At 35.2% G+C, this 26710-nt stretch overlaps 4 protein-coding genes across 6 annotated transcripts; 1 reads left to right on the top strand and 3 right to left on the bottom strand.

Moving 5' to 3' along the window:
• Nucleotides 1-1358: 1358 nt before the first annotated feature.
• LOC101258940 (NAD-dependent protein deacylase SRT2) lies at nt 1359-9687 on the bottom strand. 3 transcript variants are annotated; one of them, XR_740894.4, is made up of 12 exons: nt 9461-9687; nt 8044-8086; nt 7717-7951; nt 6920-6985; nt 6296-6341; nt 4925-5085; nt 4720-4849; nt 3711-3872; nt 2847-2974; nt 2365-2464; nt 2074-2239; nt 1359-1722 (listed from the first exon to the last, which is right to left on the bottom strand). XR_740894.4 is itself a non-coding variant. In XM_004236776.5 (11 exons), exons 1-11 carry the CDS (start codon nt 9506-9508, stop codon nt 2189-2191), a joined length of 1170 nt encoding a protein of 389 aa, XP_004236824.1. In that variant the 5' UTR covers nt 9509-9687; the 3' UTR covers nt 1859-2188. The 3 variants fall into 3 exon arrangements, 1 of the variants encoding a protein (XP_004236824.1); XR_740895.4 differs by having other exon boundaries at nt 1359-1718; XM_004236776.5 differs by lacking the exon at nt 1359-1722 and having other exon boundaries at nt 1859-2239.
• Nucleotides 9688-9690: 3 nt separating this feature from the next.
• LOC101259233 (psbP domain-containing protein 2, chloroplastic) lies at nt 9691-12664 on the top strand. The gene is made up of 3 exons (XM_004236777.5): nt 9691-10799; nt 11455-11610; nt 12249-12664. Exons 1-3 carry the CDS (start codon nt 10482-10484, stop codon nt 12504-12506), a joined length of 732 nt encoding a protein of 243 aa, XP_004236825.2. The 5' UTR covers nt 9691-10481; the 3' UTR covers nt 12507-12664.
• Nucleotides 12665-13211: 547 nt separating this feature from the next.
• On the bottom strand, nt 13212-17910 carry LOC101259528 (proteasome subunit beta type-3-A). The gene is made up of 7 exons (XM_004236779.5): nt 17772-17910; nt 17431-17612; nt 16509-16616; nt 15454-15543; nt 15244-15328; nt 14164-14258; nt 13212-13408 (listed from the first exon to the last, which is right to left on the bottom strand). The coding sequence occupies exons 1-7, from the start codon at nt 17775-17777 to the stop codon at nt 13360-13362; spliced, it is 615 nt and encodes a 204-aa protein (XP_004236827.2). The 5' UTR covers nt 17778-17910; the 3' UTR covers nt 13212-13359.
• Nucleotides 17911-18732: 822 nt separating this feature from the next.
• Nucleotides 18733-25841, bottom strand: LOC101248666 (PHD finger-containing protein 1-like). Its single transcript, XM_004237118.5, has 6 exons — nt 25636-25841; nt 23440-23525; nt 20202-20576; nt 19876-20097; nt 19672-19796; nt 18733-19593 (listed from the first exon to the last, which is right to left on the bottom strand). Exons 1-6 carry the CDS (start codon nt 25636-25638, stop codon nt 19370-19372), a joined length of 1035 nt encoding a protein of 344 aa, XP_004237166.1. The 5' UTR covers nt 25639-25841; the 3' UTR covers nt 18733-19369.
• Between the last annotated feature and the right edge of the window lie 869 nt (nt 25842-26710).

Here is a 26710-nt window from a genome sequence, read left to right as displayed (position 1 = left end):
TGAATCCTATCCTCCATATCTCCGGACCAAACTCGTGTAGGTAGATATTATATTTTTATAAAAACTATTTAACATGTAATAATATTTAACTGCGAACTCAATAACTTAGATAAATTTAGAATTTAAATTCCGAGTTCGACTCGACTTTTAATCTATCATAATTTTTGTTTACTTTGTAACTTTCAATAGTTATAAAACTCCTACCAACCCTGAATAAAGTCCTAAGGAGGAGGATTTGACATCTCTAGATAAAATTGTAGCCACTCACCAGATATACCCAACTCACAAAAAAAAAAAAAAAAACAAAAAAACCACAACCAATAAAATTTGATGTTGATTGGTCAAATCTATTTTAAAAAAAAAGACTAGTAAAGTGCTAAAAAAACTGGCAAAATACTATGAATTCAAAAAAAAACTAACAACAGATTGAGTTCACCAAAAAATAAAAAATAATTGAGTTCACAATCCTTTGACTAAGCAATTTAAGCACTTTAATAGGCCACCAAAGCAAGAAAGTTATCATTAAGAAAAAAAGAAACATAAAAAAAGTGATGAAACACCGAAACTTCAAAAGATATTGATACAATGAATAAGTTGTTTCTCATTTAATCAGACATTTCGGATTCAAATTTTAATATTTAAAATTTATTGATAGATAAATTCAAAATAGTCAAATATTAATAAAAATATCGAACATCAATTTTTATTTTTTTTAAAAAAAAAACAGAAAAAAGTGGTGAAGTTTTCAACTTTTTTTTATAGGACAGCTCAGAAATGATGTGAAGTGTTGACTGGATTATGACGTGCTTCATGAGAATATATTTGTGGATACCTCCAACCTCGAAATTTCTTCATTACTTATTTGCTAAACAATGTTTTTTTTTTTTTTGTAATTTTAATATTCAAATTTATATTGACTCCTAAAATTCCAAACAACCAATTATAAAACTGTCTTTCCTTCATATGTTTATTATAATAAAAAATGAATTTTTATAACATATCAAAAGAATGTTTTATCGATTACATTAACTACTCATTTCAAATCATATTTTCCGGTTCATTAAAAACTATACATCAATTAATACGAGTATCTTGATAAAATATGTAGATTTCACTATGAAACAATTCGTTATGAACAAGTAGAAGTGAACAAAGGAAGTAAAAAAAATCCATCGATTCGCTCTCTTCGTATAGAGCCCAAAAAAAATATTAATTTTACCTCTTCATTAAAAATTTGTTCGGTTTCACCCTTAGTTATACTTTTGATACTTGTCGTTAGCAAATCATCTCCTATTTACTTTTCCTCACCATTGAATTTTGTTCTGATGTACACTTAGTTATACTTTTGATACTTATCGTTAGCAAATCATCTCGTATTTAATATCCAAATTGCTACTACATGTGTCAAATAACATAATTTTAATATCCAAAATAGCTACTACATGTATCAAATATACGCAACTACTTTTGACTTCGATTCAAGATCACCCATCTTATAACTCTACGGAGTCATTTGATGTGAGGTATAAGGCATAACAATCCTAGGGATAAAATGCAAGACTATTCTATCCAGTGTTTGGTTGGAGATATTAGGCAATCGTGATATTATTTATCCCGCCATTTATACCTTAGTGATGGGATATATAACCTCATATTTATGGTGGAATAACTTACAGAATAACTTGTACCCAATCAAACGACCCCTTCATGTTAGAGCTCTACCTAAGATCAAAATCCAAAAAAATGACGATACGTCGTTGAGATACATTAGAAATATCAATGCATCCAATAAACCAAAGTAATAAAAAAAAAGGTAAAAGAATCGAGCAGTGTGTATTTTTTTTATGCAAGCATAATGTAAATCTTTAAGCAAAAGGCAATACTAAAATTCATCATTTCCAAGCAATATTCTGTGTATTTTCGCACCATTTCAGCTTCAACTCACTAAATCAGAAATTCAAAGTAGTCGAGTTGTGTGACAATACAAACGCGCACATAAATAGTGTGTGTGGTAGTTGAGAAGTTCATTTTTAAGAATTACAAACAACGTCGAGATAAATTTAGTGAATTTACCACACGTGAGATGCAGGGCGAACTAGCACGTTCCGACCAAGTGTACAATCCATTTGCAGCAACTGATGAAAAAGAATCTGGGATGCTATTAATTAACAGTTCTCTGAATCAGGAACTAGGGAGCAGGGATACTTAATGATCCAACATTGAGCAATCTTGGAAGTATCTGCATCATATAATTGTATAAGTTAAGGTTCCAGGAACGTTGCAGCAAGAAAAGCTGTAAAAATAGAATGCGAGGATGACTATAACGGAAACTAGAACTTCTGGTGTTCCATACAAAGCACTAACCTCTCCAACTCGAGCACTAATTTTCAAAGGTACAATATCGTCAGCTCGTGTAGCACCAATATTTATAATTGCAGTAGCAGCACCTGCCTCACGTGCAGCTCTGTTGCAAGGATTTATTCTCATGTTGTTGATATAAGTTATCCAAAAGGGAGAGAAGGAAATAAAAACCAACAAAAAGAAGGAAACCAAGAAATTATGATGTGATAATCTAACAGGTATATGCAAAGAGAGAAGTAATGTTACGTTTCCAGAACCATCTGGAACTATTTTCGGAGAAAGAGTAAGTGAATCAGAAGGGACCACTCTCAGAAATGAAATCTCGGGTCATGCAATTGCAATCCTTGTGAAAAAAATCCTATGCTGATATAAGACCAATTCATCAATGATGCACTTAGACAAGAACCGAATGAGCAAACAAGTTAAGAGTAACCAAGTAGACCAGATTTTCTTTTGATTAAAATGGGAGAGAAGCAAATTCTCACTTGATAAGCCGGAAGGCGGACATGGTCATCAAAGATGAACCAAGTACAAGGAAGGCATCACATCCCTTTGCAGCTTCCATAGCAGCATCTGCCCTAGATTTGGGGACATTATCCCCAAAGAAGACAACCTGTAATGTACCATATTTTAGTGACTTATACCAGTACACTACTGTCTATATGATCTAAAATTCAGAGGAACAATGATTGATCGAATACAACAACATACCCAATGTAATACCCACTAAGTGGGATCTGGAGAGGTAGAGTGTACGCAGACCTTACCACTACCTCGTGGAGTCATTATATAAAATTACTAGTAAAGGTGAATTTGTGTCTTTTTTCTTTTTAATGAACTTTTAGAAGTTAAAAGTATACCACTGACTAGGTACTGTAATAAATAGCATAAACTTTGAACTAACTATTAAAAAAAACATAGAACGTATAGAGTTTTGATATCCTACAGCGAAATCGAAAATAAGTTCCCAATGATTTTGCATTGCAAGATCCAACCTTCTTTCTAGATCCGGAGCAATAATTAGAACGGAGCAAGAATAGATATATGTAATAAGTCCATACAATTTTCATTATAAATCAGCAGACTTATTATGTGTATAATTATGGCACATGGCAGAAATTTGAAAGTCATCTGTACCTATTGGCTATTCTTATTCACCCCGGCGAAAGGCTCGTTCTTCAATTCAAGATTACTCTTGGACATATTCGTGATAACAAAGGAATCATCTTACTCAATTCTTCCTAGGCCAATTTTAACCTCTAGGAAATGAAAAAACATAAAGCAAGAGAAAAGAGAAGCTGCTCCAAGTTTATATAACTAGTTCATCTGATAAATTAAAAATCACTTACATCAGGTTTCAGAACTCCTTGGCAGCTCTGACATTCAGGAATGTAGAAATCCTCTTCCCAGAACTTCTCATCAATCTCAATATCCCCATCAGGCCTTTGTTTCATTCCAAAACTCTTGTCTGATCGACTGTCATAGTCCAAATTTTCAATAGCTTCTGCCCACTGCAGTACTATAATATTTCCAGTTCAGTTTATGCCAACAGAACAAAACAGTGAATACATTAGGTTGATCAAGAAGAGAACATGATTTGTTGTTATTCCAGTTTACAGATTTTGGGTTGGCTATTGTAATACCCCTTAGATTATATCTCATACACCATAATCAAGGGCTAGCTGTTAAATTCTAATAATGTTGCCAAATAAACCATCGAAAACCAATGCTTGCTATACACAAGAAGACATATATGATGTCATAACTGAACATGGTAGTTAGGCAGCTAATTTAGTACTTAATATTTGTTAATCCAAATCTTAACATATGCTGTGTTATCATCCAAACTGAATAGACCCTTATTGCAGTCCAATATCAATGAATGACAGTTTTCTGCATAAACAAGGTAACACAGTTGTATGTAGATACAGAACTCTTTAAGATGAGATGATGGATGACAAGGAAAAGCAATTGCTGTAAGCCTGTAACAGGTACAGGATTGCAGGCCAAAGAAGGAAGGTTTGGGGTAGGGGAGGAACTGATGTGTCAAGGCCCGAGGGTAAGGCAGATGGTTGTGTGACAATGAAATCCTTTTGTGGTAAATAGAGGTGACAATGGAATCAGTAACATTCTATGCACCAAAATGTCCCTCCTCTTATAGCTAGACATGTATAGGGAAAGCATCGTCGGTGTTAATAGTTCTATAGGACTTGGACATACATATAGACTAGTGCCTTGTGGAACAGTGCTGAAATAGATTTCTATGTCATCTTTCATGAAGTCAAATCAACATAACTCAAATCAATAATTAGGCAGTGATTTCAAACTCAATTAACAGAATAACTGAATAAAGATAACCTTGGGATTATGAGCCTTCACTTGATCTTGAAATAGATCTCGAGGTAGAGAAAAACCACAATTTGTACAGGCAACAATGTAGACAGTCCCATGCAATTCAAGAGGATTGCTTCCAGCTCGGTGATGCAGCCTGAGAGGAAGAGTATAAAATTAGTGTCAAAAGGCTCATAAAATCAACGAAGAAATGAAAAGATGAGCCAACTACCTGTCCACATTCTGTGTAATCATAAAACTTATATGGCCTGCTTTCTCAAGAGATGATAGAGCTATATGACCTGTACTAGGTTGAGCAGCAGTGAAACGTCGCCAGCCAGCATAGCTCCGTGCCCAATAACGCCTTCGAGCCTTGATTGATCGTAGAAACTCCTACAATTGGATATATAAATCAGACAGTTAGAATGTAGGCAGTAAGCAAAAGCTGACTCTGTAAATTTTAATGAAAACGGAGCTTTTTCTAGCACCTAAGAATGTGGTTTAGCAGAAAATGAAGCGGGATTGTAACTTTGGGAGACCAATTCAAATCCTAAAAAAGGAAAAATCACTAGGTGATTACTTCCTATCTGCCTAAGCATTAGTGATAGAGTTATGGCATGGCCTATGTTCCTTGGATCTTCAAAAAATGTCTACGGGTGCATGTCGGATCCTTCAAAAGTAGTACATTTTGAAGGATCCAACACGGCTGCAACATCATTTATGGAGAATCTGAGCAACATAGAGTCGGTACCTGTTCTGGCAAGAGGTAGCAACTAACTAGTGGAATAATTGACACGCATGCAAGTTTAGTCAGCATGAGAAGAGCGAAGTTGAGGTGAGACTACACGGGGTGGTGGTGCCAAAGTACAATCAGTTTGCATATCTAGATATTACTCCGGGAATTAGCACTAAATGGTTGAAATGGAGAAGTGCTACTAGGGTATAATGTGATAGCCCGAAGGATGGATAAGATTAAGAAATGATCAAATTTGCCAGACAGTGCAAGTAGTATGCATTGAGGATAAAACGGGAGAAGGTTGCCTGAGATGTTTGGTCATGCTCTGCATCGACCTACAGCTGCAACCAGTACATCTTGTTCATAGATGTGCAAATGCAACTATGGTGAGTGAACGTGTTAACGAGGAAGAGGTAGGAATCACAATAAGGAAGTTGTCTCGAAAGACCTACAATTTCTGGGAATCAAAGCACACTTAGCTAAAGATAGGACACAGCAGAAGGAAAAGATCCATATAGATGAGATCTACTAGTTGGGAATAGGTCTAACTTATTTTTTAAAGTACTTTTTGGGTATGATGATGACATGATTTGAGCTTAAATAGAGAATCATGAGTATTCATAAGTCAATCCTGATTTATTTGGGACTGTTGTTGTATCATGTATATATTTCTGGAGATGACCACAACTAAATTCATGTAGGATTTATTGTCTACAAGAAATATATAGGTCTAGAGATGAACAGAACTAAATCCGTAGTAGACTAATACATTCTTTTTCCTCTTTCAAATATGCAAGAAATGGTATTTATAAATGAATAATGACACTTTAATGGAACCCAGAATCATAGCACATGCCTTCAAATCACCTGATGGGTAATTGGTTTGAAACCCGTACTATAAGCTCCGTTTGGGCTGCCAAGAGAAGAGGGAAAAGCATTACCATTTGTCCAAAAATATCACTTAACTTCTTTATACAGCCCAAAATAAAATCTAGAAGCAGCACAAAGCTGTAATACTGAATCCCCAACTACACTCTTAAACACAACACAGACGTACCACCCTATAGAAAAAGGCGAAAACTGCAGGGAATGCTCAAAATAGAGTAATTACAAAGAAACTTTGGTTTCACATACCGTCCAGCATTGAATCAAACAGGACATCTCGCCGCACTTTCAGATTTAATCCTCACTTCATACAATTTATATAAATGCTCAACACCCAAAAAGTCAGATGTTTTAATTTGTTTATAACTGCACCAAATAGCAGTAAAACTAAATGTTGACAGCCTTCTTATTTTAATAAGAAATGTGTCTTCCTTTATAGAAATGTAACTCAGCTAGGATAAGAAATTAAATATTGACAACGTCTTCCTCCCTTTGCAGTAAAAATGTATTTCCTTTTGAAGTGTAACTCAGATTATCAACTTCAGAGAATGATCAAACTGTTAACTGCTGAGAACGTTGAGCATGCTCATCTAGTTTTAAACCAACCTTCTGTAATCCGGAATTCCACTCTCTGTGCTCATGCCAGCTCCCGTCAATACAACAAGCTTGGTACTACAAAAACAATGGAAAGGAACCAGTCAGTAATTGATATCATAGTGTAGTTGATATTAGAAGAAAACACAAAAGGAAGTAGTATTTTATAACTGAAGTGTGGTTAAAGGGACACCCAATTTGACCTACAATTAAAGAATCAGCAAATGAATCACCACTAAAGCTCTAGTTTGTAATATAGAAAGTAATTGCATGTAGGCCTATCACATAGTAGTAGTCAATTCAGATAATAATTAAAAACACATCTATACTATGTGTATTATATCACAAAAACTTTAGCTACTTGGACTTTTAACTACATATTATTTAGCTAAACGACTTTGAAATAATATCTTTCTTCCTCTTTTTTTTTTTGAATTTTATGACTTCAAAATATTGAACTTAATAGCAGTAAAGAGAAGTGTAGTCAGAATCAACGGTCTTGTTATTGTTATAAATCTACCAAATGCAAGAAATAAATTGAGGGATTTGATGTAAATGATGTCATAAGTTTCAAGGGATTCTATCTTTGATTATTGCTTAGGAAATGCTAATTCAGTTGCACTCTCTTTTGTAGTAAAACACATTTCACAATTAATCAACCAGCACAAAAGAAAAACGGCAAACAACTAATCGACCAAATTTCTCCAAGTATAACCAAGTATTCTCCAGCACAATAGAATTAGTTAAACTTCCGTTTTGTATTTTTTTGACCTTTCTAATTCAAAACAGAGAAGGAGCACAATTCCTACCTTCTATCAAAGAATTCATACAAACTATCCACATCTTCCGTGCTAGGGGGGTTCGAATAAGGAACCATCTTCTTGTGACTCAAAAAATTTGAAGGCTCTTTATCTTGACAGTCTGCTGAGATCTTTGGAAATGATATTCGTGCTGCCGTTTTCACAGACTTAACATATCCCTCAAAGGGAATGAACTTCTTCACTCCACTTAACCATTTCCCCATTGTCTTACTTGATTGATAAGCTGTAAACACAAAAGAAAAAAAACTGCTCAGAGCCAGAGCCATCTAATAAGTTCATACATTAAGAACTTGGTTTTCATGAACAAAGACTTACCTGCCAATTCTAAGCCCAACAAATCTCTTTTATTCTTGAAACCCTGCCCATTCAATTCGCATGTTATCATTATAATTTATCCACACCACCAAAAATGTTATATTATAGGTACCATCACTCTAATATCCAAAAGAAAAGGTTTGGACTTTGGAGCTAAGTAAAGATAAGGGGTTCAATTGAATCCCCTTCACTGTAAATCATACTGTCCAAATAGAGTAAAAATGAACTATCTTTTGTTATATATATGAGGTAGTTGTTGTGTAAATTGTTGAATATAAACAGAAGATTCCAGCGTAGTAATAAAGAAAGGTTCAAAAATTTGCTTTAAGTCACAGCTACAATTTCTAATTGTGATATTCTATCACTTCTTTGAATCCCCGTGAACAAATATATTAGTCTAGTGGTCAATGAAGGACGTTGAGAATATGAGGTGTCATGTATAAAACCTAGCTGAAACAAAAATACTAAGTAAGGACAGCCTTGATAGACAGAGCTACCAAGTATTTGCTTTAATTCACAATTCCAATTTCCAGTTGTGATATTCTAGCACTCTTTTGAATCCCCTTGTATAAATATACTGGTCTAGTATGGACAACGAAGTAGGTTGAGAATCGGAAGGTGTCAGGTTTAACCAACAACCGATGCAAAAATACGAGGTAAGGAGTAAGGACAGCTTGATGGATAGTGTTAGGGCCTGTTTGGATTGGCTTTTGGCTTATGAATTATAAGCCAAAAGTCATAAGTAAGATTTTCTGGAGTTTGACTTTTAACTTATTTCTGTCATTTTAGCTTTACCCAAACACTTCAAAACTGATTAAAAGCTATTTTGGCTTAAAAGCACCTAAAATAAGTCAATCCAAACGGGCACTTACTCGGTATTTACTGGTGTGAGGTAGCAAATACACTTGATATTAGTCAAAGTGCAAGCGAACTGGCACCAAGTCCATTTTTATCTAACTAAAAGATACATGTACGGGTCATTTGGTCCTCGCATATGATAACCTTTTTTTCTTATAACCGAACTGCTTGGACCAACTTTTACACCTCGACTAATTCCACATATACCTATCACCTGTCACCAGCAACAAATGCCACATACCTCGATCCAAATCAACTAGTGTTTTTGTTTCTATTGAGAATTGAACTTCAAACCTCATGATACTTACAACTTAACTTACGTCATTGACCACTAAGCCTACCCAACCCATAGGCGCCATATGATTAGATCAAACTTCAAAAGCAAAAACAAAACAAAACAAAAAAGGGAAGAAGAAACAAAAGAGAGAGAAAACACTTCCCACTATACGTCTAGAAATGTATCTCATAAATCTAAAACTTACAGCAATTTAGCATAAAAACATCAACGAAATCAACAATTAGATAAAATTTGCTGCTGGTTAGATTATTATAAACTTACAGAAATTGAAGGTCTGCAACAAAGTCGCAGGGACATTGACATGACCATAGAAATGGACTATAATTTCAGATTTTTGCTCTCAATTTCCTTATTTTTAGGTTTTCTGCTATTTCGCCATCGAACGTATCGTCTTCCACGTCGAACAATTTTCCACCGCTCACAACTGAAAAGGGGAAATTTACAATGGTTATTTTTCTCAGTTCATATATGTGGTTGATTTTGTATTTGTTTTTTTTTCCTTGTAATAGTTTATTTATTGACGTAACACATCATATTTAGTTTAACGTCCTTCGATAATTATGACTTTAAATTTTAAGTATGTAAAAATAATATTTAAATAAAATTAAACAAACACATTCATCTTATGTTGCATCATAACTTTATATATACTCAAAGTTGGAGAACACAGTTAACGCCTTGTGCACACTCAAAATTGAAGGACATAATTGTTAGTCTTGTGCACACTCAAAATTTAAGACATGTCAGCTAATGTCAAGTGAAGAATCATATTTATATATTTATGTTATTTTTTATTTAAAGGTTTTTATACACCTCTCACAAAATTTACTTCTCATAATCTTAGATTTGAACATGAGCACTTATAAAAAAAATTTAAAAAAATTGCAAGGCTAAAATACAAAATGAATTGAATTAATATTTTTTTATTTAGTAAGATAATATTGATCAATTAATACAAATCCAAAAAGTAAATATTTACTTTATTTGTTTTATATCATTTCAATACTTTGTATGAATTTTACTATTTCATATAATTCGTCAATAAATAAATCCGTTTATTTCAAGAGTTATATTAAAAAAAATTTAAAACTATAAATAAAAAATTCACTTATTATCCAAAAAATTAAAAAAAATATTTTCATGTTTTTTTTTTTTTTAAGATTGAGACATGCTAATAATGTTGATAAAAACAAATGGACCTCAGCTCAGTTCATGTAAGGCAGAGGCAGCACAAATAAGATGACCCTTCCTTTCATCTCCTCTCAATTACCGTAACACACAAATGTCCGCCATTAGCTCACTGGTTTGCTCAAATATCTTTCGAAATGGCTTCTTTCAGTGTCTCTCGAGCATATCATCCACTATCACTCCATTGCAGTTGAAAACGAGAAGCAGATCCTTAGTTGTGTTATCGAATGAGGATGAGTTGGTTCCAACTTATTCAACGAGAAGACGAGCCCTGAACGTATCAATCTTGACGGTGTTGCTTTCGATACCTTTCTCAAGCTTCGCTATTGCCATTGGTGAGGTGTTAGAGCTTGAAAGATATACGGATTCAGCTGAAGGTTTCACTCTCCTCAAACCTTCTTCTTGGAGCAAGGTTCGATTTGCCCTAAATTAATTGATTATTGATAATTGTATTTGCAGCTTTTCGCTAATTAATTGGTGACTCGAATTCGCAACCTTCGGGTTGAAAGTGAGGGTTGAACTCACTTTCATTTTATATGATGCGATGTTATTTGACATAAACGGAGTTTAAGAAAGGAAGTCTTTTGAGACTTGTGATTCCAAGTAATTCGTAGTTTGGTTAAGAGTCGTTTCATTTAGGCTAAAATGAACATTTTGAAATTAAATTGTTATTAGAAATGTGGCATTCTAGTGATAAAAATTGGGACAAAGGGAGTAATGTTTTAAAAAGTTTTTGGTCATTTTAGAAGTTGAGTTTTGGAATCACTTTTGGGACATCAATCAAGCACAAATTGATGATTCTAATATTGACTAAAGATGCTTTTCAAATTGGTTTTGCCAAACATACTCAGCTACTTTTCAAAAGTACACTACTTTTGGTGAATTCGACACGTACTTTTGACATTTTTTAGAGTCCGAACAACATGGGATTTCAGTGTTGATTACCACCCTAGACCAAAATCGTTATCATGATTGATGTTGTGCGAAGGAGAAAAAAAATCACTCTCAGAGTTTTACCAGATGAAGAGGTTTTTGGATACTGATTATGCTATTATTGGGTTCTTCAGGTTGATAAAGCTGGGGCAACTGCCCTGTTTCAGGATGCAAACAAGGGATCCAACAATGTAGGCGTCGTGGTTATACCTGTAAAAATAACAACCCTCAGCCAATTCGGAACTCCACAATTCGTGGCAGATAAGCTAATTCTTGCTGAAAAGCGCAAGGTCAGAATCCTTTTACTTTGCTATTATATTTACTAATGAGGAAGTGGTAGCAAGTCGAAGAGTATTAATGAGGTTGAGATTCTAGTGGTTATTGTTCACATATTTTGCATTCTAGTGGTGAATCATATCCGAAGGTAACAACAACAACATAGCTAGTGAAATCCCACAAGTAGAGTCTGGGGAGAGTAGAGTGGACGCAGACCTTTCCACTACTTTGTGGAGCTAGAGAGGCTGTTTTCAAAAGACCTTCAGCTGAAGTGCAGCAAATCCAAGTACAAAGAAGAAGAAACATAGCAACTAACAAAGGAAGTAGTGTAAAGCCTACAGTAAAGGAACAAGAACAATAAAATAGTGTGATAGTCGAAACACATTAAACAACAAACGATGATAGATATCATAAGCAAGAATAATACGGCTAGTACAACAACAAACACGAAGAAGCCTAAACCCTCGAAAAGCAATAACAACCCTCCACTACCTGCTAACCTTCTACCCCTATCCTACAATCCTATCAGCAAGTGAGATTTTCAAATTTGGACTTTATAAAACGATGTTGAAAGACCGTAGATCCCACTGAAATTTTTTTGCTTCTAAGGATTATTGGCAACTAATAGTACTATGTCTTTTTTTACTTTTAGGAAAGTACAAAGGAGGCTGAAGTGGTTTCAGTATCGGAGAGAACGGGTGAAGGAGGTCTTCAAGTATATGAGTTTGAATACAAGGTCGATAGCACGAGGGGAGGGTTGAAGAGGATACTTTCTGCTGCATTTGTTGCGTCTGGCAAGCTCTATCTGTTAAACATCGCTCACTCTGATGGGTCAGGTCCTATTGATCCTGATAGAAGAAATACGTTGGAACAGATTCTTCATTCCTTTGATATTGCTCCTTCAACTTAAATCGACATGAGCTCTTTTTTCCCCTTCATTGAGCTTCATACTGGGATCAAAACCAAAGATATGCCCCAGGTTTTTTTCTTTGGGGTGATGTGTTGTAATTCTTCTACTTAATAGTACTAACCTGTTTATCTTTAATACGAGCCTCACATTCGTCTTGATGTGTAGCGTGTAGCGTGTAGCTTTGTGTGTGTATGACAAAAGAGTCTCAAGTGACTACTTATGTTCCGTTTAACAGGTAGTAACTCTATACACATTGACTCATGAACCTCGCGCTGATACATTGTTCTTCCCTCAAGTTGGCAATAAACACCTCTATCACATTATCATGTTGACACCATTTTGTTCAAGCCATAACCAATGTTGGCTGATTTAAACGTGACATAGGTTTTGCCAAAAACTGGTAAACGACAACAATAAACCTAATGTAGTCCCATAAGCAGGGTCTGGTAAGGGTAGAGTGCGTACAAGACCTTCCCCAACTGGACGTTCTTCTGCCTTGGGAAGAATGCAGAGGAAATTAAAGATTGTATAATAATATCAGTTCCAACATTTATCTTTCCTACAATATTGCAATTCCACAAGGAGTCCCCCCAAAGAAATTGATTCATCTTCTGTATAATTTGTCTAGTGTGTGATGGCAGCAGAAATTCGTTGGGATGCTCAAATAGAGGATTGTAAACTAACTAGAATGTTAACATCCATTAGTGACAGACAACTGAATCTATTAAATAACAATCTTGGAGAGAAGTCGATGCGATAACATCAAATATGAAATGTTGAGTATTCATCAAAACAAGTGAAATGTCATCCCAGTGAAATGCAATAGTGAACAAGTATAGCACCCCACAAGTGTTCAGTCCATCCTTCCCTTCAAGATCCTCTCTGTCACTTCAGTTGGTGTCCTGCAACCACATACATGGATTGGAACAAATAAGATTGGAGTACCCAAAAACATAAAACACAAACACTTTAAAACCAATATGATTTCATTAAATATGTCATGATCCCCATCCCACCCCCACCAAGGATCAATAAATGAAAAAGGAAACAGAAAACTCCAACCAGCAACATGTAGTTGGAGGTTGTGGAGAATCTCAACATTCATTAACTACGACATGTAACCATTTTCTCCAACCAACCACCCCTTCTACCAGCAATTTTGTTCAGATCCTTAAAAATGCCGCCTAGACCGACAAATCCTCCAAAAGTTATTCATCTTTGGAGGGTATAAGACAAGTTCAACGGTATTTCTGGAGGATCCGAGAAACATAGTTTGTAAAGCCTCTTCAATCTGCCAAGGCCTTAAAGACTTATCATTTTCCTAAACCCAGTTCCCCTCGTTCCCCAAGCCCCAAGCAAGAACCATATCTCCAACATTGGAAACCCGATCCTTCACAAATCCAACTCAACCACTTCCCATACCTAACAATGCCATATCTTCTCTGCACACTCCTAATTTCTCTTCTAGGAGAGCGCTTTTCTAGAATTAACTAACCCTCTAAACATGTTGGGCACACACCGTTTGTTGTTGCCTTAAAGACCACCATCTTGAACATAATAGATGATGGATAATTTGTTTCAATTAGAGACTCTGGTAGACACTTACTAAAAATAGATGATCAATAAAATAGGTATATGAAAGCATCTAAATACTTACACAACATAAACATGTCCTCCCCAACCACTTAAACAGTCACGGTCTACAGATGACAACAGTGCCTGAGAGATGGTCTCAAACAATTCTTCCGGTCCCTGAAATGTTAGCATACAATAAGAAACCATAAAGCCAATAAAAATAAGAAATAAATGCACGACAAACAACAGAAGCATTGCAAAGAAGTAGCAGAGAAAAATTCTGAAGCATGCACCAGCAATATTGGAATGGAAATTCAATTTCAAAAATGTCTGGAATGGAAGGTTATGAACCTCGATGGAAACTTAAATACATGTCATACTCATCTTATTCATTTTGTTTATTGGTCAAAAATCATTTCGGTGATATCACACAAAGATGGTGTCAGAAATAATTTTCAAAGCGAGTGACTCAAATGACGTAACCACCCATAGCACATCTGGCTATCCCAATTATTTTGCACACAATGGTATCCTCTGTCTACAAATAAAAGAATGTCATAGAAATATTTTAAAATACATATTTACATTATTATGGCTTAATATTCTACTCTCGTTATGGATAGTTCAAAAAATACATGGTGGTATACTTCCCATGCTGCCATGTTCTCCTAGCCAATCCTATGTTCTTAGGAGATGATAATCTCTATGCTCTACTCAGTATCATCATTTCAGATCAACTAAAAAAGTGCAGCATCCACAATTGTGTTGTGAACCGGCAATATAATGAGATCTGACGTGTTCAAGTTTTCCTTGCACAAACAATATTAATTCACCACCACCACCCTCCTCTTCCTTCATATTATCTATTGTTATCGCACTCCGCCACCCACCCACCCCAGAGAGCATTACTAATGTCAGATTTTTCACCCATCAAGCAGTGTCTGCTTAAAGAAAATAAATTTGTCAAATCTACCAGTTTTAATAAATCAAAACAGAGAACAGTGACTATCAGACTCCAAAGCATCAAATAAAAGCATCTCAGCAACTCTAGGATGATTATTTTCAGTACATAACAAAAACATGGACGTGCAATACATGGCATTCAAGCTAGAGACAGATTATCTAATTATATGGCAAAAAATAAAGCAAGAACAGTACAAACCATGTCGGGCTTGTACATGGCCTCACAAGCACCGTAAAGTGATTCAGATGCAGTGCCAGAAACAACAAAATCTTTTGCGAGCTCCCTGCACAACACGCATAACATCTAATAAGTAGCAATTGATAAGCATGCAATGCCATGGGGACCCTGGCAGAGTACACAAGTCTCCAAATTCTAGAACTTGAAGCAGTAGAAAGAAACTCAACATACTTTGCTCCAATAGAGTCCATTGTGCAAATAAAAGGCTTGTCATCTTCTCCTAATCCAGCAATTACAGGTTGGCACAAGTATGGACCAAACCTAGACAAAACCAAATGAATAATGAAGTTATTAACAAGTTGATGAACCACTGTTCATGGATAGACAAAACAACAACCCAGACTGGATTTAACAGGTTTTGTCCAGCTAAACAGCTATTTGGAGTGAGCATTTTTTGTTAGTTCATTAAGCCCAAATGCTAAGGTTAAGCTTGATTAAATTTTTAGCTCAAATACGAACAGGAGATGTTCGAAGAGAAAGTTAATTAACCACTTCATATGGATCATACCTCTAAAATCAATGTATAATGTTTAAAATATGTCTGCATTATGGAGGCTTGGGGGAGGGGGGGGGGGGTATTGCAAGTAGTGGAATTACAATTTTTTTTAAAAAGTAAGAACATGTCATCAGATGTGATTTCTACCTAAATTAATAACTGAGCACATCGTCCTATCTTGAGTAACCTTTGGATACAATATAGAAAATATTTTCACACTAAAGAGTCCTTTCTAAGATCTGATTTTTCTTTACTCATTCTTCATATCTCTTTTCTCTCTATTCTCCTCTCTTCGAATCTAATAAATGAAACCTCAGATCTAGTCTATTAAATGGAAAATGATGTCTCAGCCCACTCATCAGTTAAAGTCAACTTAAATCTAAGATCCAACGGATCAATAGCTAGTTTGAGCTTGAAACTAAAGGGTTTGAACTATTGGGCTCAAAAATACTTGTGGAACAAGCCACCAAACATTAGCTTCTCTTTTTTCAAAAATATATGGGCCTGCTTGCACACACCTCACCTATCTTACGAAAGTACAGTAAAGTTCTTGAAAGTCCTATTGACTCTAAAGGCAGCCATTTAACCACTTACTACTCAATTAACAACTCTCATCAAATCTCCAAAAATGCTATTCATATTCAAGAACATGCAATTATGACTCTGACACCATGTAATCTTCAGTAACTATACGTTAACACACGTCAAAGAACATATGCTAGTTACCAACCTTTTCTCATAAAGCATAGCAGATACAAGGCTGGCAAAGGTCTCGGGCTTCATATCCCTATCTTCTCTAAGCTCATATAGCTTGTGACGGAACATGAGGCGTTGATGCCTGAAGAAACCATTACAAAAGCACATATCAGGGTGCATAATCCAAACAAATCAAACTACTAATAAGCAGATTGTAATATACCCCCTCCCCATTCCACAATCAATAAGAATGCATCAGCAATAAATAAGTAAAACACCAGTTTCACCCTCTATTGTCCACTCTCCACACACCCAACCCACAGGAAGCCTTCCTCTTTGTCAGTAATCACTAACTCCCACTCAAAATATTAAATTTCTACTCCAATATACTTCTCTAATTAATGTCCTATAAATCTCTCAAAAATAAAGAAATAGGTCCTTTAATAAATGATGGTAGTTCACAAAAAAAAGGCTTAAAGCACCCAACACAATGGGGAGGGAGCAAAAACAGTACTAATAATAACTACAACTACAACACCTCAGTGCCAAATAAGTTAAGTATACACAATAAAGATAAAAAATAATAATATTAGAAGTTCTGTAATAAGTCTATAGCCTGTACATATCACCTAAATTGATCTTTTTCTTTCTTGTGTCCTATCTTACTTTTATTTATTTACAATTGTGGTTTCCAAACCAGCTTGGGCGCACCTCAACTAATTCCAAATGATACCTTCCACCTCCCACCCACAACAGGTACTAATAACTCTGACCACCAAAACCTAGGGCATATGGGAAGAAATGACCTAGTATTTATTTCTGCTAGGATTCAAACCTGAAACCTCATGTTTCTCCCTCCACTTCATTGACTACTAACTCACACCCTTACATGCTAGTAGTAATCTTTAGCCAGCAAAAATCAGTAGAAACAGAATTAAAACAAAATTAGACATTACAGTGTTTGAGTATCAGTAGCCAAGCCAGAAAGTCCAATAAAAAGCTTGTCATGTATTTTATAAATCCTCTGGAAATCAATAGCGATTGTCTGCAGCTGTACTCCAAAACGCCTATCACTCGCAATAGCGAAACAGTTTTTCCCAACCATCGCAACCAAAGCACTTCCATTATACTCAAAGATCTGTTCAAAAAATTCACCAAAAATTGAAAAAAATACACTATTTTATCAGATATCAAATTCGATCTACGAAAACAACTAGGTTTTATAACTGTACTAAGCATAAAAAGGAAAAAAAAATTGTGCAGTTCATAGAACGAAGGAAGAAGAAGAAGAACTTACCGACATTGGAGAGTGATTTTAGAGAAACGAATCGAAGTTTTTCGCAAAGTGCTTTTGCTAATGAAGAGAGACTGAGTTTTTGATGGCTTGAAGAACACTTCAATTGTGCAAGGACCTTAATGTTGAATTTTTGGGGATTTAAATTAAGAAGAGTATAGGGTCAAAAATGTCAAAAAAAAATAAAAAGCTATATTTGATCTTTTTCGTAAAATTCAAGGGTATATTTGACCTTTTAATAAATTTTCGAGGTATATTTGATTATTTTTATACAAAAGTCAAATACGTTTGTGTTTTTATGAGAAACTCGATGAAATATTTTTATACACAAGTTAGATTGTAAGAAGTGAGCGATATATTATTGTACTTCTACGAGAAGCTCAATGGAACTCTTTTTTTTTTTGGCTAATATATGTGTTAAATAAATGTTGAAACAACAAAATTAAAGTTCTTAATAGTATTATAACAATAACAATATTTATAATTGAGTCTCAAATAAGTAGAGGTTAGTTTAGTGATTTTTTATGATTGTTATTTAAACATATATATTTATTAGGTGATCATGACAAGTTCAGACTAAGCATTCATTTACACTATATAATTATTATTTTCTTTGGCATGATTCTCATTAAATATTGATGATGATTTAATTTTTTTATCCTACATAGTTCTACCTCGTATTCTATTTTTCTCATAAATTAATATCCTTTTGCTGATTATTTGTATATATGTTGTGAATCTACTTGCAACTTGGGGTAATCATACTTTTGATCCCTTAATTGGTCAATATTTTATTATTTTCAATTAATTAAAATGTGTATTTTTATCCCTTTACTAGTTAATATTTACAAATTCTCCAAAACTATTTAACTTTGTGTTGTTACTTAGTTAATAAGTAGTATAGTTCTAAAAATAATCCAAATATAAATTACTACTCCTTACATAAATGGACCAACAACATACATTTTTAATTGAGTGAAGATTAAATGCCATTAGTCATTATCTCAACAACGACCAAAATAAGAATTTACCAATAATTGAGACCACAAGTGCTAATATCCATATAAATTACACATAATCAAACCTCGTCCCTATAATCCGAAATAGACAAGACGAGTTTCTCAGATGATAGACACCTTCACATCCAAGCTGTTCGAGTCACTATGGGAGCAAAACTCGGTTTCCAAAACAACCACCCTTTATCTACTACCATGTACAGTTAAACAGATGACATGTTACAAATGGTTAGCATTTTCACAGGACATCAGGTTCTTCAACTGAAGAAAAAACTCGGTTTTTATTTTTTAATAACCAAGAAATCTCTGAGAACCAGCAGAACAAAGATCCAGAGATCTGGTGGATAATGGATTCATCCCTTATTCACTTAGCCAGTCATGTACGTCTAAACTCTCACATCATGTGATACGCTCTTACCATTAGACCAAATCCCAGTAGACAAGCTTTGTCGCGTTCTCCACCAGGTTATTTACCAACAGCCCACAAACGCATCCGTGAGGTATCAAAATTTTCCATGTCAGTCAAATGGTACAGAAACTAGCTCATATTGAGAAGCTCAACATGAAAAGAAGAGGACAGATGCTTCAGGAAGTGCCAGACCCAAAGCTTACGTTATTGCTTAAAGTGCTAATAGGACTCTCAGCACGAGAAGTGTTGAGTTTCACAAGGTTTATATGATCTACGGCAGCCAAAACATTCACAGGAGTTTGAAGTGTGACAGATTTAGCCCTGTTCGATACCATTTGAGAGCTACTAGATTCCTGCTTCGCTCTAAAAACGCCCCATAAGTAGTGTTTGTGTTGGAATCCTGCCAACCAATTTCATCAAAAAACTTAACAATGAAATCAAGATCTAACCTTTGGTGTATCATCGAGTGAAAACTTACTCCAGTTTTGCAGGGGAAGTTCTGTGGATGTGAAAACCAACAGCTCTGCATTTGTCATAACTGCTCGGAGAGCAAGTTCTTCACCAATCATTTCCTCAATCAAATGATCAAAATCCTGCTCGTATCTGTACTGAGAAAATAAAATGTCAACAACGCGAATATGAAGAAACTATGTGTAAAATGGTGAAAATATAAAGTAATTACCTTGCATCCGAAGGAAAGAAATACAATGCAATGTTATCAACTCTAGGCTCTAATGTATTGAAACTCTTAGGCCATATATCAGATTTCGGAAGCATTTCCAAGTGAAGCAAAAGTGAAAATAACTTCGCTTCTTCAAAAACCTTTTGGCATGCTTTGACTGATAGGTGAGCAACAAGTCCATCAAATGTCTTATACTCTTTGTTCCATATGGTAAAACCACCCCTGCCAGAAGAAGTGCAAGAAAACGGACATTTTCATTCACAATACAACAGGTCAATATTGATGAATTATCACCCAAGTGAATAATCTGTGAGATATCTCCTCACCTCCAAATAGGATCAAGAACAGGTTGTGCTTGTTCCACGACAGCATGAATACAGTTTTTCTCATCTATCAGAGACGTAGGATTAGACTTCTTATCTAAGTGACTATGCTCTACCAAATCAATTCTAGGATGTTTCTCAACATCTTTCTCGGAAGACTTATTTTGAACCGCCGTTAGATCTACCTCAGCAATCGATGGAGGAATATCAAGTTTTGCTTCAGAACTTGCTTTAAGATGTCTTGAACTAGTGCAATTTTCTGGTGGGACGCCAACAGAATTCATGATAGTGAGTTCATTTGGCACCTTCACCTCACAATCATCACAGACCCAATAGACAAATTCATCAAATGTACTGGGAATTTTATCAAGGCAGTAGCTGAAAAGATTAAAACATGGAATATTAACAAACTAACGGAAGACATGTAAAGGCTAACCTAAAACCATTATCAGTATTTAATGACAACCATGAAACTCAACTTCTTGATAAAATTCTCAGGGTCGACTTCCAGGAGAATGAAGAAGAAGCATGGGAACTACTGATGCAAATAGATAGCTGCAGACAGGCAAGGCTCCCGGAGACGAGGCATCTTTAAAGAAGCCTAGATACAAAGGGACACAGGAACTCAAGGGGCTCACCTCTTTTGATGTTAAGATCAAAAGTGATGGGAGGAGAGTTCGGGAAAAGATGGCAACCTTTTACAATGAAACTTAAATTGGTGACATGGAATGTAAGGATTAAACAATAGGGTTAAAATAAGAATTCTGAAGAGCCTTATGTACAACTGAAAGGCTGATATCATTGTCTTCAGGAGTCTAAGTTGGAGGGGGATGCCAAAGAGATTGTCAAAGAGTTACAGGGAGGGAGATGGGTGAAATTTTCCGGCCTAGAAGCAAGTGGCACAAGAGGGAAAATTCTGATGTTGTGGGATGATATAGCATGGAGAGGGGAGGCTCTGGAAATTGGATTATATACTATTACTTGCAAGTTTGTCGCACATCTTCAAGACTTTTGAGTGCCACGTAATCGGAGTATATGCCCCAAACTGTAATCTGGAAAGGGAAAATGAGTGGAGGAAACCGGAGTCATTACGGAACTGTTCGAAGGGCCATGCACTGTTTGTGGAGATTTTAATGTGACAAAGTTTCCTTCCAAGCAATGAAATTGCAAGAGAAGAACTCCAGCCATGGAGGAATTTTCTGATTAATAGAAAGTTCTGAGTCAACTGGCTAATCTGGAAGTTGTACAGGAGAACAAAATTCCAATGGAGACAGACCCTGAGCCTTATGGGCTCAAGGAGGGGACAAGAATACCAACTTCTTTCGTAAAGTGGCAAATGCTCATAAGAGAAATAGTATTATAGACCAACTAGTAATTCAAGATGAACAAGTGGAAGATCCAGTTGGAATTAAGGGGGGTAATAATTGATTTTTATAGGAAGCTTTACACTGAGACTCGGGACCGGAGACCATCATGCAATTTTATCATTTGCCCAGCCATCACCGAAGTTGAAAAAGAAGCTCTACGAAGGAATTTTGATAAGCAAGAGGTGTAACATGTCAAGATGGCTACACAATGAGTTTTTTCATCAAATGTTGTGAAGTGCTGAAGCAGGAAAACATGGATACTTTCAAGAATTTCCATTCTCATGGTGTTTTTGAGAAAAAACTCAACACGCCTAACATAGCTTTGATTCCTAAGAAGACAGGAGCCAAGGATTTGAGAGGACTTAAACCTATAAGCCTTATAAGAAGTATGTGCAAGCTACTACCAAAGGTTCTTACAGAGACATTGAAAAGGGCTGTTCATAAGCTGGTGGATGTTCAACATATGCCTTTCATTAAAGAAAGACAAATAATGGATGTCCTAATTGCCAATGGAGTAGCTAATTCCAAAAGCTGGACACTGAAAAGGCCTATGATCATGTCAATTGGCCATACTGAAGTTGCTCTCATGCACAAGTTTTGGAGGAAAATGGATTAACTGGATAAGATACTGTATTTCAACACTCAATTCTCAATCCTCATCAATGGTTCTCCCGAAGGTTTTTTCCTTAGACAGCAGCAATGCAGTACAAAAGATCATATTGAATTGCATTAGCCTTCTTGTTTCTGGTGCGAACAGTAATATCAGCTTTTTTTTATGGCCGTAATGTCCAAGCCAGCTTTTAGGCACCTCGACTAATTCCATGGGATATTTGTCACCTCCCAACTTAGAGCCTGTTTGGTAAAAGCTGATTTTTGACTTATTAGCTGTTTGGCAATACTCAAAATAACATATTTTAAGTTAAAAAAAACTTATTTTAAGCCAAAAGTTAAAAGCTGGGGTAGGGGTGCTTTTTTTTTTTGGCTTATAAGCTGTTTTAAGTTGATCACATTTTTATCTTTTTGCCCTTAATATTTTTATACAATCTCCAAATTATCCACATAACCCTAACATCTCTTTCTTCCATTTTTCCCTTTTCATGTTTGGCATAGCAACTTCAGCACTTTTATCCAAACACATAACTGCTTATTTTAAAAATAAGTTTCAGCACTTTCAAAAGTACTTTTTTAAAGCTGCTTTTATTAAGCCCATCCAAACGGGCCCTTAGTCCACCAAGGCTAGGACATATGCGAAGAATCACATAGTATTTTTCGTCTCAGTTGGGATTTGAACCTAAGACCTCATGACTCTCAACCACTTCATTGACCACTAAGCCACACCCTGGGGTGCCAATTTTATCGATTTAGCTTTTCTTTTTGTGGCAAAAGATGAAAAAGCCAATCTCATTAATGAAGTCAGGATTTAATTTCTACCTGCTGAAACATTGCTTAAGCTTTTCTTTTCCTTGTCCCTTTTTTCCACTTCTCGCTGTCAAAAACATTGCTATAGACAATACGATTTCGAAAAAACATCTGCCTACTGAAATGTTCATCTTGACTTAACCTTTTCCGGAAGAGTAGAACTATACGCATATCGCTAGTCCAAACCAAAACAGGATTTACAGTACCGTCTTAAATATTTACTTTCATGATTACAGTTGATAAATACCAAGAACATGTTCTGATGATCGCACAGGAACTCATCTTAGTTCCTTCATCAACTAATATACATGTTCCAGCTAGTAATAAGGCAATTCTTTGCACATTCATGCAAAATAGCAGAGCAGAAATCAAGAGCAACAATGAAAACAAAAGCTAATAAGAGACGATAAAATGACTAAACTTTAACAATGACGTTTGGTAACAATCTAACTTACCGATGTATAGCAACTTCAAGACACTTTACACAAAAAACAAAGGCATTAGAGAATCCTTTGTCACCACACTGTAGACACATTATCACCTGCACAACATGGCAAAATAATAATTAAAAATGCAGCCATATGCAAAACAATAAATAAATAATGCCAAGTTTGTGTTATGTTGGATTTTATGCAATTATAAACAGGTTAATGCTGTTTAAGTAAAAAGAATACATACACAATAATACCACATCTACACATAAAATTTCTTATTTGCCCAAACAATTTGACAATCCACAAACTATAACAAACAAAGTTAAACTGATAGCTCCGTCGTAACAAAGTATACATGGTGAAACAACAAATCCACAAGTAAAAAGTTCTTTCAGAGTTGTGCTGTCAATGGAGACAGAATTGATACAAATTTATCCTCTCTATGGTGGACTTGCAGTATAAAACTAAATACATCCATGAACGCCAACAAAGGTGATCAATAAATATACCCACCATATTTCACCCAAAAATGTGACTTGGTGATCAATAAAACAGATTAAGAACTATGAGGTCTAATTTTCAAACCCCAACGGATACAAAACCACCCAGGTGATTTCTTCTCATCTGGCCAAGCTTTGGCGGGGATAGTTACTTGCTACTTGTGTTGGTAGAGATAGCAAGCATGGCAGAGCTAGGGTACCGCAATCCAAATCTCCTTAATGAACAAAAATTACTCTATATATACTTTTATGTGTTTACACTAGCAAGCAGGGGCAGAGCTATGGTACTGTAATAGGACCTCCTTTTTTTTATGACTCGGGCAAATCCGCAACCGCTATCCTTTGGGTGTGCACAAGGTAAAACTCATGCTCCTATGCAATAGCTCGCAAACCACACATAAAGGGTAACCACCCACACTAGGCAAGCCCAGTGCGAGCTCAACCCAGAAGACAAACCCCTTGCTTTCGCAGGCAAGGGGTTTCAGACTTAGTTCTCCAATATGGCAGTCCCAAGCCCAAACCACTAGGCCACCCAAAGGGTAAAATCTCCACAGGTATTCTTCCTATGACTATTTCAATATACTTTGAATCTTGAAAATCCTCGCTACGCCATTGGTAGCAAGAACTCGTGAAATCAATCTATGTAATCCCACAAGGGGAGACTGAGAAGGGAGGTGCCCCACCCAATAAAGGTAGAGAGGTTATTTCCAAACACCATGATTCTAAAACAAGTAAAAGATTTATCCACCATATTGGGATTGAGAACATGAGTTTAATGTTCAAAACCCAAGGGATACAAAAACACCACGTGATTTCTTCTCATTTCATGAGTCCTTAGCAGGGATAGTTACTGATACTTGTGTTTGGGCTTCTTCCTATGATTCATCATATTATAAATCCTGAAAATCCTTGCCACCATTGGTAGCAAGTACCCTGTAAATCAATTTAGGTGCGTATAAGTTGGCCTAAACTTCAACAACATACACCAGTGCAATCCCAAAAGTGAAGCCTGGGAATAATGGTGCCCCTACCCATTAAAGGTAAAGAGGTTTATTCCAAACAACATGTAACTAAATCAACTACTCCTTCTGTCCCAATTATATGACTCACTTTCCTTTTTTAGTCAATCACAAAAATTTGACATATTTCTATATTTACTAACAAATTAACTTTAAAATGCTAATCTTACCATTAATAAAATGATTTATAGTCCCACAAACATCTATACCTTATTTTAGACCACAAATTTCAAAATTCTTACTTTCTCAAACCCGTACTAAGTCAAACTCCGTACTAAGTCAAACTAAGTGTGGAACACAGGGAGTAAAAGATATATCAACCATATTAGGATTGAGAACTATGGGGTCTAAGTCTAACGTTCAAGCCCCAACAGATACTAAAACACCAAGTGATTTCTTCTCGTATGCGCAAGCCTTGGGTAGATAGTTACTCAAAACTTGCGTTGGTGGTAGACATAGCAGGCACGGGCACGGGCACCGCAATCCAAACCCCCTTCATCAAAGAAAATTACACCATGTATACAACATCAAAAGTATCTTTTATCTCGAGAGGTTTACACAAGCTAACTCGAACAACACAATTCTAAAATAAGAAACACTATTCCATTGAAAAACACAATGACAATCGATACAGATAATTATAACTTGTCATCAATCAAAAAAAAATCAATGAAAATTAAAAATAAAAACAACATTACCATGGCGGAAACAACAAATGTGAGGATCCAGAAACAACGGCATAAGAATTGAGAAAAATTCAGAACTGTATATATTAATGTATATTACAATATGGTAACAATATTTTGGAATGAAAAATCAATTACATTGTTCTTCTGCTAAACCCCTAAAAAGTTGAATTGGAAGCAGGGTGACAAAAGGGTGAATTAGGACAAATTTGGACAATGGTTTTATAGGGTTTTAAATATATATTTGATCTTCTAAACCAATTTATATAACTTTATTTTTTTTATTTGTTTTAGTTAATCTAAAAAATAATGACACATTTATATATATTATGTAATACATAAAGATGTTATTTAATTGGAATAATATATAAACACGACCTTTTACTTTGTGTTAGCGGACAATTATGAATAAAATTGAATAAATAGACACAACTGTCCTACATGATAAATTTGTGTCCTATGTGGTGTCTAATGTGTATTATATCATGTAGGACAAATGTGTCTACTTGTTTGATTATATACAAGTTTAAGTGTATATTTGTGCACAACCAAAGTTGGAGGACATAGTTGTCCGCTAGAGCCAAGATAAGGGTCATATTTATGTATGTGAAAATAGGCTTAAATATGCTATCGAACTTTCAGAAAATGATTATTTATGTCATTCGTTAAAAGTTTGTCTCATTATGCTATTACCATTTAAAAAAAGACTCATTCATGTCATTATTTTCTGACATTGATTTTGCAAAATCATTTTTGACACGTGGTCAATTATAATTCAACCGCATTATTAATTTTTTTTAAAAAAAATCAAAATTCTAAATAAAGATTGAATTAAAATAACCCATCCAAATAAAATTAGGGACATTTTAAAATTTGGGTGGGCTATTTTAATTCAATTTTTTTTTTATAAAAAAAAACTAATGACGTGGTCGAATTATAATTGATCGCGTATCAAAAATGGTTATGCAAAACCAATGTTTAAAAAAATGGCATGAATGAGCCTTTTCTAAATGGTAATGACATAGATGAGACAAACTTTTAATAGATGGCATAAATGAGTCTTTTCGAAAAGTTCGAAGACATATTT

This window comes from Solanum lycopersicum, chromosome 4, assembly GCF_036512215.1.
Source record: "Solanum lycopersicum chromosome 4, SLM_r2.1".
Taxonomy (NCBI): Eukaryota; Viridiplantae; Streptophyta; class Magnoliopsida; order Solanales; family Solanaceae; genus Solanum; species Solanum lycopersicum.
The sequence above is the reverse complement of the archived record's forward strand: the minus strand, read 5'-3'. Positions and strand labels throughout refer to the sequence as shown.